At 34.4% G+C, this 13,211-nt stretch overlaps 1 protein-coding gene and 1 long non-coding RNA gene across 2 annotated transcripts; both read right to left on the reverse strand.

Annotated features, from left to right (window-relative positions):
* Window positions 1-753: 753 nt before the first annotated feature.
* LOC124449108 (uncharacterized methyltransferase C70.08c-like) lies at window positions 754-1,104 on the reverse strand. Its single transcript, XM_047000055.1, has one exon. The coding sequence runs from the start codon at window positions 1,102-1,104 to the stop codon at window positions 754-756; it is 351 nt and encodes a 116-aa protein (XP_046856011.1).
* A 1,304-nt stretch (window positions 1,105-2,408) lies between these two features.
* Window positions 2,409-7,456, reverse strand: LOC124448087. The gene is made up of 4 exons (XR_006948917.1): window positions 7,199-7,456; window positions 6,362-6,611; window positions 6,094-6,202; window positions 2,409-2,485 (listed from the first exon to the last, which is right to left on the reverse strand). It is a non-coding gene; the product is annotated as an uncharacterized LOC124448087 (long non-coding RNA).
* Window positions 7,457-13,211: the final 5,755 nt, after the last annotated feature.

Raw genomic sequence — 13,211 nt, forward strand, 5'->3', positions numbered from 1 at the left:
AAAATTATCAATAACATACAAAAATTTTGTAGAGATGCAATGTAAATAACTAACATAAGATTTGAAGGATATGTTATGTAAAATAAAGTAATTATAACAGTTAAAAGATGCTATAATAACAATATCAATGTGCATTGGTGTAATATATTGTAAAAGTTAAAGACTGTGGTAATATTATCTAACTCAAAATTTATGAAAGCTACAATAGAAAAGGTTAATTTCGATAAGATGACGGAAACTGGAAAATGATTTAATGTGTACAAACAAGTGAATGATAAAAGTCCCAAATTTTACGATATGTAGAAGACTCTGGAAATACCGATCGCGAAGCATTTGATAATATAGCTTGCTGGCATATGACATATGCAAACCTTGTACCAAAATGTTAAACACATTCAACAATCCTTATAGAAAATGTTAGAAAAACACAGATATGAGACAAAGTCCAATTGCTTTTAATTGCGAAATTATTGGCATTCCTATTATTTTTTGTTTTTACTAAACATTCAATAGTCGTATTAATTACTTGAGGCTATACTTTGTACTTTCTTGGACACCTAACTTACAATCATCAGTAATACAGTTGCTTAATTAAGGTTCAAAGCGTTCTGTCTCTTTGAGACATGGCATTCCATGAGGCAACCATTTCCGGATAACCGTCATGACTCTGAAGAGCTAGTTTGCCCCTTGGTTCCAGACATTCGAAAGCAAAACTCTTTCTTTTCATCTGATGTAAGCCAATGAAAGGAAAAATTACTGAAATGAACATCGTAAAGGATTTGTTTTGTTGTAAAATTCACTTGAACTATCGCCAATTTCAAATGAAACGTTTCCATTCACTTTATAATTGTGCTGAATAGCGTGAATTCTTTCCATGTCTGGATCAACACCGACAACTCGACCTTTTTTTCCTACAATCTCCCCAATAAATGAGGTCAGCTCTCCCGTTCCGCAACCCATATCCAAAATTTTATCGCCTTGTTGAATGCCAAGTGTTATTGCAAGCTTTTTGCCATAATGTAGTTGAAAATTGTTATTTCTAGAGTATTTTGCAGCATCCCCATAAATTTGTTTGTTAAGCACTGCTTCTAGTGATGTTATCATTATTTAGAAAATGAAATCAATGAGATAATTTAAATAAATACGAGCCACTTATCTTATACATATAAAGCCCACCTACTTTGATTTTAAAGAAAGTATTGGCATCGGCTTGCAAATCTTTTATTGACTCGTGCACGTGTACTCATGACGTCATAACAAATATAAACACTGAAGTTACTATCGAAAGGAAAAATTCTCCTCTCCCCTTTATTCCATATAGCAATCACAAGACAATTTTTGATAATCTGAAAAATCATTTGTGTCGCTGCCACAGGCAATCTTTGTAGAGCTTCAATTGCTTTAAAAAATGAACCACTATACGACATCAAAAGACAGTGCATGTTGGCATTATTTTTCTACAACAGAAATACGTCTTCAAACAAAGAATAATATGATGTCGACACAGTCACACTGAGTTAGGGAAGGGTCAACTATACATTTCTGCCTAAAAGACGTCAATATGACGTCTCTCACAACCCCCTCCCGTTCTTAAAGACGTCAGGCTACATTAGAGGTAATTCTTTCACTATATACTTACTTTATTGATTTAATCTTCGGCGCTGATTATATGTGTGCATTCATACGCGTATAACTGGAATTAGTTGTTCAACAAACACAGCAATAAGCAACTCTCATAAACTGCATGTTTTTGTCGTAATTGACACTAATTAGCTGTCATACTGGCTGTCAAAATTCTTAATACTCAGTGTTTATGAGCGTATAATTCGAGAGAATTTTAAGACGTCATATCTTTAAGCCCCCTACCTCTCAGACGTCAAATTGACGTCTTTTCGGCAAAACGTATATTTGAACCTTCCCTTAAAAGCTTAATGAAAGGAGGGTTTCCATAGAAAGGAGAGAACACCATAGCGGTGTTATATAAACATTTTCGTACCGCGTTATCCTAATTGATAAAACAGAGTGTAATTTTCTTTTAATGCAATGACTACAGTACTAAAAGAAGTGTTAAATAAACGATTATTTGAGGCTGCCAAGTCACATGTTTTTCATGTGCATATAAAAACCGTGTTAGGATTTATGTTATGCTGATTTATTTCTTGGGGCCACTTTGAGTACTTGCGTTTTAAGGATTCTCTATGGCGCTTTGACAGCAATAATTGGTTCTTCGACGTTTTAAACGAAAGTCGTGTTCTGAGCATATTGATTAACCAACTACCTAGTTAAGGAAGTTACGGTGTCTATAGGGGTAGGAAAATAGGATCTCTAGTAGCACATGGGTAATGGTAAACTGCCTTTGTACATTTCATACAAAGTTATTACATCAGTATATGCACTTACGCACAACAACTCTATGACATCTCTTCCTCTTGATGATTTTTTCTCCAGTAGTTTTGTTAGAAGAATAGCACAGTTTCTTTGAAAGCTGCAAAATGAAACACTTAAAGTATAGAAGTGCATGTAAATTGGTTTGTACTTATAACGAAGTACGTAACAATTTTAGTTTATGTGTACCAATGGTTTAAGTTCCCCTTTCAAAAAAACATGTTACTTGCGATATTAAATAAAGGTGTGATTTCTAACACATCAGTGAGAAAAGATTGTTGGAGGTTTACCACCTGATGCAATGCACGATATTCTGGAGGGTATGTTACAATACGAAATCAAAGAAATGCTAAAACATTACATAAAAGTACAGCATTACCTTACCTTGGAAGAGCTAAATAGTCGCATTTCCAGTTATGACTTCGAATATTATAACAACAAGAACAATCCAACACTGATTTATGAGCAGATGTTTTCATCAAATGATAAAGCATGGTAAGGTACATCATCCATCCAATGTTCTATCATCCCAATAATGCACTTTATGATCCATATGCCCACAATGATATTGAGGTGATCAACACTATCATATTCTAAATAATAAATATGGGAAAGAATACATTAAAAATTCTAGGTTGTTATTTTAATTCTAATTCTAGTCATGGCCCTTTAGTTCATGCCTGGTGTATGCGGTACAAAGCTAAGCATCACTACTTTAAACGACTAGGCTCATTCATTAGGAACTTCAAAACTTGGCATACCCTGTCTATGAGACATCAACAATGGGTTACTTATCAGCTGCAAAGTGGAAATCATGAATCTTCATTTTTGAGAAAGCCCCAGAAATCCCAAAAAGTAAGTATGTTAAAATGTGCATATGATACTAATAGTTGGAACATCTAAAAGAAACCATTCCACAAATTTGATGATCAAGACATTCCAAATTGTAAACTAATGTTTTTGTGACAAACTACCAGGTCAAACGTGTAATACTGGTGACTTTGAATGTTAAAATCAAATAAAAGACCAAGAAAATGTGCATGGGGTAGGGGGCTTTAAGATGTCATGTCTTTAGGCCCCCTACCTCCCAGACGTCTCATATTGACGTCTTTCCTGCAAAAACGTATATTTGAACCTTCCCTTAAAAATCTTAATGAAAGGAGGGTTTCCATAGAAAGGAGAGAACACCATAGAGGTGTTATATAAACATTTTCGTACCGTGTTATCCTAATTGATGTGTTAAACAAACGATCATTCGAGGCTGCTGAGGCCTATTCTAAAAATAATGATATCCATGTGCATTATGGTAAAACACTTGCAATAACTGCTGATATAAAACGTGGAGACAAAATCTTGGATATGGGTTGCGGAACTGGAGAGTTGACTTCAAACTACCAGGTCAAACATGTAAAACTGGTGACTTTGAATGTTAAAATCAAATAAAGACCAAAAATGTGCATGGGGTAGGGGGCTTTAAGACGCCATGTCTTTAAGCCCCATACCTCACTGACGTCATAGTGACGTGTTTCCCGCAAATACGTATATATGAACTTTCCGTTAAAAGCTTAATGAAAGGAGAGTTTCCATTCAAAGGAGAGAACGCCATAGCGGTGTTATATAAACATTTTTCGTACCGTGCTATCCTAATTGATTAAACAGAGTGTAATTTTCTTTTAATACAATGACTACAGTACTAAAAGAAATGTTAAACAAACGATCATTCGAGGCTGCTGAGGCCTATTCTAAAAATAATGATATCCAAGTGCATTATGGTAAAACACTTGCAATAACTGCTGATATAAAACGTGGAGACAAAATCTTGGATATGGGTTGCGGAACAGGAGAGTTGACTTCATTTCTTGGGAAATTGTCGGCAGAGAGGGTCAAGTGGTTGGTGTCGATCCAGACTTTGGGAGAATTCAATACGCAAAGCAAAAGCATTTGAGCGTAAACATTGTGGTATTTGAGCATGGCGATAGTTCGACTGAGTTTATTCAACGAAATAAATCGTATTACGATGTCCATTTTAGTAATTTTGTGTTCCAATGGCTTTCTCCAGAAAGAAAGAAAGAATTTGTGCGAGTTGCCTTCGAAAGCCTAAAGCGTGGAGGAGTAATTGCAATTCAGAGTCACCAGGAAACTCCTTGCGTGATGAAACAAGTTGAACAAATGATTTTGAACGATCAACATTTTCGCATTGTAAGAAAGATGAAGTAAATATTAGGCCGCTTCCATTCTTTATAAACAAATCAGAAAGTGAATCTATTTTAAGGGATTGCGGTTTTGAAATAATTTCAAATGACTTTTATCTAGAAACTTATAGGTATGCAACAATCCGTGATTTTGTCAACTTTGTCGTGGCTTCTGATTATCATGAGAGCGAAATGCTTTCGCTGAATGCGTTTAAAATGTTTGCGGAATTGTTTGGAAACGACGATGGAAGTGTGGACTTTTTTGATCCCACAGTTTACCAGATTGTAGCAAAGAAGACATAATTCAGTTTTATATAGCAATATCAATGTTTTCTGACGTAAACTGCATATAAAAACTTGTAATCAATGCATGGAGGAAAAACATTAAATTATCGTCAAAAGTTTTATAAATAAGTTTTCAAAAAGTTAAAAGCCCCATTTTGTTGAGAAAGTACGCCGTACACATCAGCTAAGCTGTAGATCGAATATCTCAATACTTCAATCAGCGTTTCCAAACATTTCCATTAATCGAAGTAGCCAACTTGACTAGAGTCTTTTCTTATCTCTTAAGTAACACATAAAAGTTGTGATTCAGCTGTATATTTATTCATGTTGACAATGTACAAAGTACCATCTAAATTACATAAAATCAAAGTAAGCGCATACAAAAATTATCATTATTTATATAAAAATTTTTGGATGAGTTTTGCCATATGCCATCAATAAATATTCAAAGTTTGACCTAGGACAATGGTATCTGCCGAAGCGAGGATAACGTTCACCGATGTTCAAATAATTCTTGACATTAGGCAAAAGATGAATTCAATAAAATTGTTTTATGACTCACCTCAACCAACTAAAATATTTCTTAAAACATATATAGACCCACAACATTTTTTAAAAACTCCGTAATTTTCCTTCAAGTTCTTCTTCTTTAAGTACGTTTAAAATATGTTCAAAGCCAGCTTGGTTGCTTTTTTAGCGTTTACCACATTCTTTTATTCAAAAGCTTTTGCATATCGTTTTTAGAAACTGTTGCCAACGTCACTATTTAATGATTGTCCTCAAAAATTCCTTTTTTGCTTCAGCAATGCAGTAAAAACTATTATTTGTAAGTAAGACGTTATACTTACAAATATCAAGAGTTATTGTTTAATATGACGTCATAATTATAAAGCTTGATAAATATTTGCAAGCAGTTGAACAATCAAAATGATAATACTGCTTATCTTAATTGTACATCATACATTAAAGCACATGCAAAAACATTTCACCCGTGCTCTAGTGCAGGACATCATATTCAAATTTAGTTTATGTGTACCAATGGTTTAATTTCCCCTTTCAAAAAAACATGTTACTTGCGATATTAAATAAAAGTGTGATTTCTAAAACATCAGTGAAAAAAGATTGTTGGAGGTTTACCACCTGATGTAATGCACGATATTCTGGAGGGTAAGTTACAATACGAAATCAAAGAAATGCTAAAACATTACATAAAAGTACAGCATTACCTTACCTTGGAAGAGCTAAATGGTCGCATTTCCAGTTATGACTTTGGATATCATAACAACAAGAACAAGCCAACACTGATTTGTGAGCAGAAGTTTTCATCAAATGATAACAGTCTAAATCAGCATGGTAAGTTACATACGTAAAAACTGATAAATAAGAACTGTTTACAAATGTTAAACAGTTTTGTTCAACATTGTCCACTCCACAGTCAAGTCATTCATTGATTCACAATTTTACAGTTGCACAAATGTGGTGCTTAGCAACTCATTTACCATTGTTAATTAGGGATTTGGTTCCACGGTAAGATGCTCATTGGATTCTTTTCCTACAAATGCTGGAAATAATATTCCTTTGCTTTTCACCAGCGTTGTCCAAAGATCAAGTAGCATACTTGCAGACACTCATCAATGACCATCACCAGGAGTTTTGCAGGCTCTATCCTAGATGTTCTATCATCCCAATAATGCACTTTATGATCCATATGCCCACAATGATATTGAGGTGATCAACAACCATCATATTCTAAATAATAAATATGGGAAAGAGTACATGAAAAAATTCTAGGTTGTTATTTTAATTTTAATTTATCTTCTAGTCATGGCCCTTTTATTCATGCCTGGTGTATGCGGTATAAAGCTAAGCATCACTACTTTAAACGACTAGGCTCATTCATTGGGAACTTCATAAACTTGGCATACTCTATGTCTATGAGACATCAACAATGGGTTACTTATCAGCTGCAAAGTGAAAATCATGAATCTTCATTTATTGAGAAAGCCCAAGAAATCCCAAAAAGTAAGTATATTAAAATGTGCATATGATGCTAATAGTTGGAACATCTAAAAGAAACCATTCCACAAATTTGATGATCAAGACATTCCAAAGTGTAAACTAATGTTTTTGTTATAAACTGCCACGTCAAACGTGTAATACTGGTGACTTTGAATATTACAATCAAATAAAAGACCAAGAAAATGTGCATCCAACAGCAAAAATTAACCAGTATGTAAAAACTTTGTACACAATATTTTATAACATATTGATAAGCAAAAAGGAAAAGAATATACAATGAACTAATCCAAAAAAGAAAAAATTTTCTAAAAATTTACCTGTAATTTTTTATACCAAAATGGATTTCTATTCACGGTACAACATACAAAACTGGTTTTGTGTTGTGGGTTGATCACAATGAGGAAGAGTTACCACGATTTGAAGTTCTAAAAGCCATTTGCATTGTTGAAAAAGAGTTAAGTAATTCTTCCTTTGTCATTGAAGCATTACACACAGTAGCTTTGGAAAAGCATTTTATAAGAAGTGAACAACATTGGAGCCTTGGCAATAGCGAGACAAACACAGCTTGTGCATCCTTTCCCACTTGATTTGATAGCCAAAGATGAAGGTCAAGTGAAGAATTTTGTGTGCCCTATGTTTTAAGTTCCACTTTAACAAGAAAAAATATTAAAATACAAAGCAGTGCTACGTTTACAACATATTATTACTAAGTATTACATGGTGCATCAACATAGGCATTGACCTATAATGATAAATCAATATCAAGTCATTATGCTATGCTCATGAGTGCCAAAATAATGTTATCCACATGCAGATATTACGCATCTTTGCTCCAACAAGAGCATGTAATAGTGATACCAGTTGAAACATTTAGAATAAATAATGTTTGCATTTTATGCAGTGTCCAGCAAAATAAGCACATTTCTACGCCTTGGCATATCCGCATAATAATCAGGTATTGAAATGTTAACAATAGCAGTAGTACACTTTCTAAAGCTCTTATTTGCTTCAATACACCTTCTTCAGTAAACTAACTTCCACCGAGATTTAGACACAAGAATATTGTCAATCTTATCATCTCCTTTTCTGCAATCGTTAACTTTGAACCTAATTCTCATAAAAAGTCAAAGATGTATGTCACCTAGAGCCGTGTAGCTATAAGCTTAAAGTAAAAGCGAGTAAAAATTTTGTTTACTGTTAAGAATTAAATTTAAACTGAAAAGAGATATCAATAGATAGATAGTTTGCAGCGTGTTCAAATCGCATTGTAAGTGTAACGGTGCATAAATTATTATGCCATTGTTGCATAATAAATATTAACGAAAAATCCGGTTTTAACTCACATGAAAGCCTGTGTTTTATTTGCACATAACATGAACACATGTTCGTCTCCTTCTCCTTAAAATTAGTTTTTATCTTATAAAGTTCATCGTAGCATATTATACACCTGCTGTTTGAAAATAATAATTTTAACTCATTTATAAGAATGCATTGCCATACTCACTCCTTAAAAACCCACCATAATTGTTTTATCAAATGTAGTTTTACCACAGACGTACGTAGTAACTTTTACCCCAGATGACTGTACTAATTTTTACCCCAGATGTCTGTAGTAATTTTACCCCAGATGTCTACAGTAGTTTTACCCCAGATTCGGTAGTAATTTTACCCACTAATTTGATTTACCCCAGCTTCCAGTCGCATTGTCCCACTTTTGGTGTAATTACTACCCCAGAACACCCAAAACAGGATAATTATTTCAGTCGTTTTCATTACTCTATAAAATGGGGTATACATTCAATAAGGTATACTATTTTACTATTTTACAAATAGAAATTACTATACAAAACTATATCTTAGATATATCTTAATTACACCTCACCTACAAGATCAGTCCACAAGTTAAAGTAACCTTGAACAAATCAGCGGAAGACAAATTGTCAACTTAAAGGTCGTCAAATCTTAGCCTCAGAATTTGACACGGATTCAAATTCTATTTTGCCTTATTTACACGGAAGTTTTTTACATTTAGCAATAAAAAGATTAATTTACACCAAAAAAGCAAGAGCGAATGATGTAACTTGTGAGTTAAAACTTTTTGCGACATGCTTAACTACGGTGGCCTATAAGTGTCACGGCAACATTTGAATACAAAATCTCACAGCAACATTTAAATACAAAATCTCACGGCAACATTGAAAACTCACGGCAACATTTGAATACAAAAATCTCACGGCTACATTTGAATACAAAAATCTCACGGCAACATTTGAAAACTCACGGCAGCATTTGAAAGCTCACGGCAACATTTGAATACGAAAATCTCACGGCAACATTTGAATACAAAATCTCACGGCAACATTTGAAAACTCACGGCAACATTTGAAAGCTCACGGCAACATTTGAAAACTCACGGCAACATTTGAAAGCTCACGGCAACATTTGAATACGAAAATCTCACGGCAACATTTAAATACAAAAATCTCACGGCAACATTTGAAAACTCACGGCAACATTTGAAAGCTCACGGCAACATTTGAATACGAAAATCTTACGGCAACATTTGAAATTCTTACGGCGGAAGCAAAGTGAGGGAAGTTAAATCATTGACTTATAGTCTAAAAAATATAAAATGGCAGAATACATTAAAGAATACGATGTCGATGACCATGAAAATCTTGAACAAAGCAGTGAGGAAGAGATCATACGTTATTATTTCCTAAAAGGATTTCAATACAAAGAAATTCTTAACTTCATAAGAAAATATCACGGTAAGCAGATTAGCATGAGTACATTAAAGCGAAGAATAAAACATTTTGGTCTTTGACGAAAAAACAGCCATTATGATATGGACGTTGTACGTGATGCAATTCGTGCGGAATTAGACGGTCCAGGAGGTTGCCGAGGTTATAGTTTAATATGGCATGCCCTTCAAATGAAGGGAATAACTGTACCTAGAGACGTTGTGGCAGGATTGTTACTTAAGAGCTTGATCCAGAAGGAGTGAAAGAAAGATCTAGACGCAGATTGAAGAGAAGGATTTACTGGAATCCTGGACCAAATTTTTCCTGGCATTGTGACGGATATGACAAGTTAAAACCATATGGCTTTCCAATCCATGAATGTATAGACTGATGGAGCCGTAAAGTCCTTTGGTTATATGTTACTAAGTCAAATAATCTACCAAGTAATATTGAAACGTATTATTTGGAGGCTGTGGAACAATTTAATGGCTGTCCTGCAGATTTTATTACAGACCTTGGTACGGAAAATGGCCTTGCCGCTGCCATTCACTCATTTTTCGTAATGACCCAAGCAGTCATAAGTATGTGTCTTCACCCAGAAACCAAAGGATAGAAGGGTGGTGGTCATTCCTGAGAAAAGATCATGCAAATTGGTGGATCAATTTTTTTAAAGATCTGGCTGAAGAAGGAACTGTAGACCTCTCCATTCCTCTTCATGTGGAATGCCTTTGGTTTTCTTTTGCAGATTTGCTCCAAAAAAATTTAAATGAAGTAAAAGAGCTGTGGAATTCACATTACGTCCGAAAATCAAGGTATGACACTCTACAAGGAAGGCCAGATTCTCTGTACTATTTTCCCGAACTTCAGAATGGTGAATGTAATTTGCTTTTGCCTGTTCTTGAGTCTGAAAGACTATATGCTAGAGAGCATATCATATGTGAACATGATGCACCAACAAGATATTTTTTGTATGTGATGGAAAATTGCTCATTACAGAAACCCCAATTGATTTGACCAAAGTTGATGATAAATATTTAACTGAAAAAGAAAAAGAAAAACTTTATGACATTCGACTTGATTGTACCAAATACTGTGATTTCATTTTGGATAATGGCTACACTGGAGTTGTTGAGGGAAGTCATGTTGAAGATATTATAAATTCCCTGAAAGTAAAGTTTGTTAGCAATCGCATACTATACATGAATGAGTTTTAAAAAGGTCTGGATGTTTATGGACTTGGAGATATGATTATGAAAAATCCAGATGCTTGTCATTCTCTTTTTGTGAAAAATTTATGTGCTGATATGGTTCTTGATGCAGATTATCTTTTTTCTTTGGTTGAACCTGTGTTTTCAGAGGAAGGATCTTCAAGGCGAGCCTTAGAACACACTATAGTGGACAACCTTCAAGATTTTTTTATTTCACTAGAGGACACATTAGTACCGGGGTATTCAACAGCAGTTGCTTGGAAATATGATGAAGAAGAGAATGTTAACATAAACACAGAAGAATTATTTGAAATGCCAGAAATGTCTGTAAAAGGTGTTATGGGATGGCTCACTGGCCAAAGACATAAACATATTCTACCTAAAGAGAAACCTTCGATTACTCTAAATTTTGACCATGATTGCCTGGTAAGAAATCCAAACCACACGACGTGTTTTCCGTTAGTTGGAGCTTGTGGGAGAGCTAACCATACCAGTTGTACATATGTGCGAGTCAGGAAGTTTAAAGAAATTTTGTCATGGCATATTGTAAAGTCAATCATTTGCTAAAGCATGAATTAAAAGAAGATTGACATTTTAAAATTGAGAAAGAAATATGTTCACATTTTGTTAAATTTTTTAATGAACTGTTTCACGTGAACTTTTAATAAGCTGGAGAACTTAAAATCAGAGCCCTCTAATGAAACTAATCTTGTGACTTATGTTACAGTTTTGTTTTCATTTTAACAACAAGAAGCTTAGTAAATCAGTCAGAATTTTTTATGTTATCAATAAAATCTATGCAATTCTCAGTCCACAATGTTTGCATGCCGTATTAGTGTAACAAACAATTCTACAGCTTCCTTCACGTAAAACAGTTCATTAAAAATTTAACAAAATGTGAACATATTTCTTTCAAATTTAAAATGTCAATCTTTTTTAATTCATGCTTTAACAAATGATTGACTTTACAATATGCCATGACAAAATTTCTTTAAACTTCCTTGACTCACATATATGTGGTTCTCTCCACAGAAAACACAAAACACGTCAATTTAATTCTTACCAGGCAATCATGTCAAAATTTAGAGTAATCGAGTTTCTTTGGGTAGAATATGTTTATGTCTTTGGCACCAATGTGTCCTTTTAAACATTTCTGGCATTTCAATATTCTTCTGTGTTTATGTTAACATTCTCTTCTTCATCATTTTCCAAGCAACTGCTGTTATTGACTAATGTGTCCTCTAGTAAAAAAAATCGAAGGTTGTCCACTATAGTGTTCTAAGCTGCTGAAGTCCTTCCTCTGAAAACAGGTTCAACCGAAAAGATAATCATCGAAACATATCAGCAAAATTTTCACCAAAGAAAGAATGACAGCATCTGGACACTAAATCTCGCCTTCCGAACCTGCATTCATGTATAGTAGCGTTGCTAACATTTAATATCTTCAACATGACTTCCTTCAACTCCGTGTAGCCATTATCCAAATGAATCACGGTATTTGTACCGGTATCATGAGTTTCTTTTTCTTTCAGTTAAATATTTATCATCAACTTTGGTCAAAATCAAGCAATGGTTTCTGTAATGAGCAATTTTCCATCATACAAAAATATCTCTGATAGTTGTTTGTTTTGCATGTTATAATATACAACGCCAGAACTTTCAGACTCAAGAACAGCAAAAGCAATTATTCACCATTCTGAAGTTCGGAAAATAGTACAGAGAATCTGGCCTTCCTTGTGAGTGTCATACGATTTTCGATGTGTGAAATTCCACAGCTCTTCCATTTAAATTTGGCTGCAAAAGAAACCAAGGCATTCCACATGAAGAATGGAGAGGTCTACAGTTCCTTTCAGCCAGATCTTTAAAAAATTGATCCTGTGATCTTTCTAGAATGACCACCACCCTTCTATCCTTTGGTTTCTGGTGGACACATACTTATGACTGATTGGGTCATTCGAAAAAGAGTGAATGGCACGAAAGGCCTTTCTGTACCGGAATGTAATATTCAGGACAGCATTGTTCACAGCTTCCAAATAATACGTTTCAATATTACTTGGTAGATTATTTGACTTAGTAACATATAACAAGGGGCTTAGCTCCATCGTGCTACATCCATGGTTGGAAGCCATATGGTTTTAACTTGTCATCTCCTTCACAATGCCAGTAAGAATGGTCCAGTTCCAGTAAATCCTTTCTTCAATCTGCGTCTGATCTCTTGCACTCCTTCTGAATCAAGCTCTCTTAATGTTCCTGCCACAACGTCTGAAGACATTATTCCTTTCATTTGAAGAATGCCATAAACTGCAACCTCACCTGCATCATTACTGGCGTCCATATCGCAATGGCTGTTTTTTCGAAGACAAAATGTTTTATTCTTC

This window comes from Xenia sp. Carnegie-2017, unplaced genomic scaffold (assembly GCF_021976095.1).
Source record: "Xenia sp. Carnegie-2017 unplaced genomic scaffold, XeniaSp_v1 HiC_scaffold_23, whole genome shotgun sequence".
Taxonomy (NCBI): domain Eukaryota; kingdom Metazoa; phylum Cnidaria; class Anthozoa; order Malacalcyonacea; family Xeniidae; genus Xenia; species Xenia sp. Carnegie-2017.

Excerpts from the sequence above, each read along its gene's own strand:
- LOC124449108 (XM_047000055.1), bottom strand. The coding sequence starts at position 1,104 with ATGATAACATCACTAGAAGCAGTGCTTAACAAACAAATTTATGGGGAT.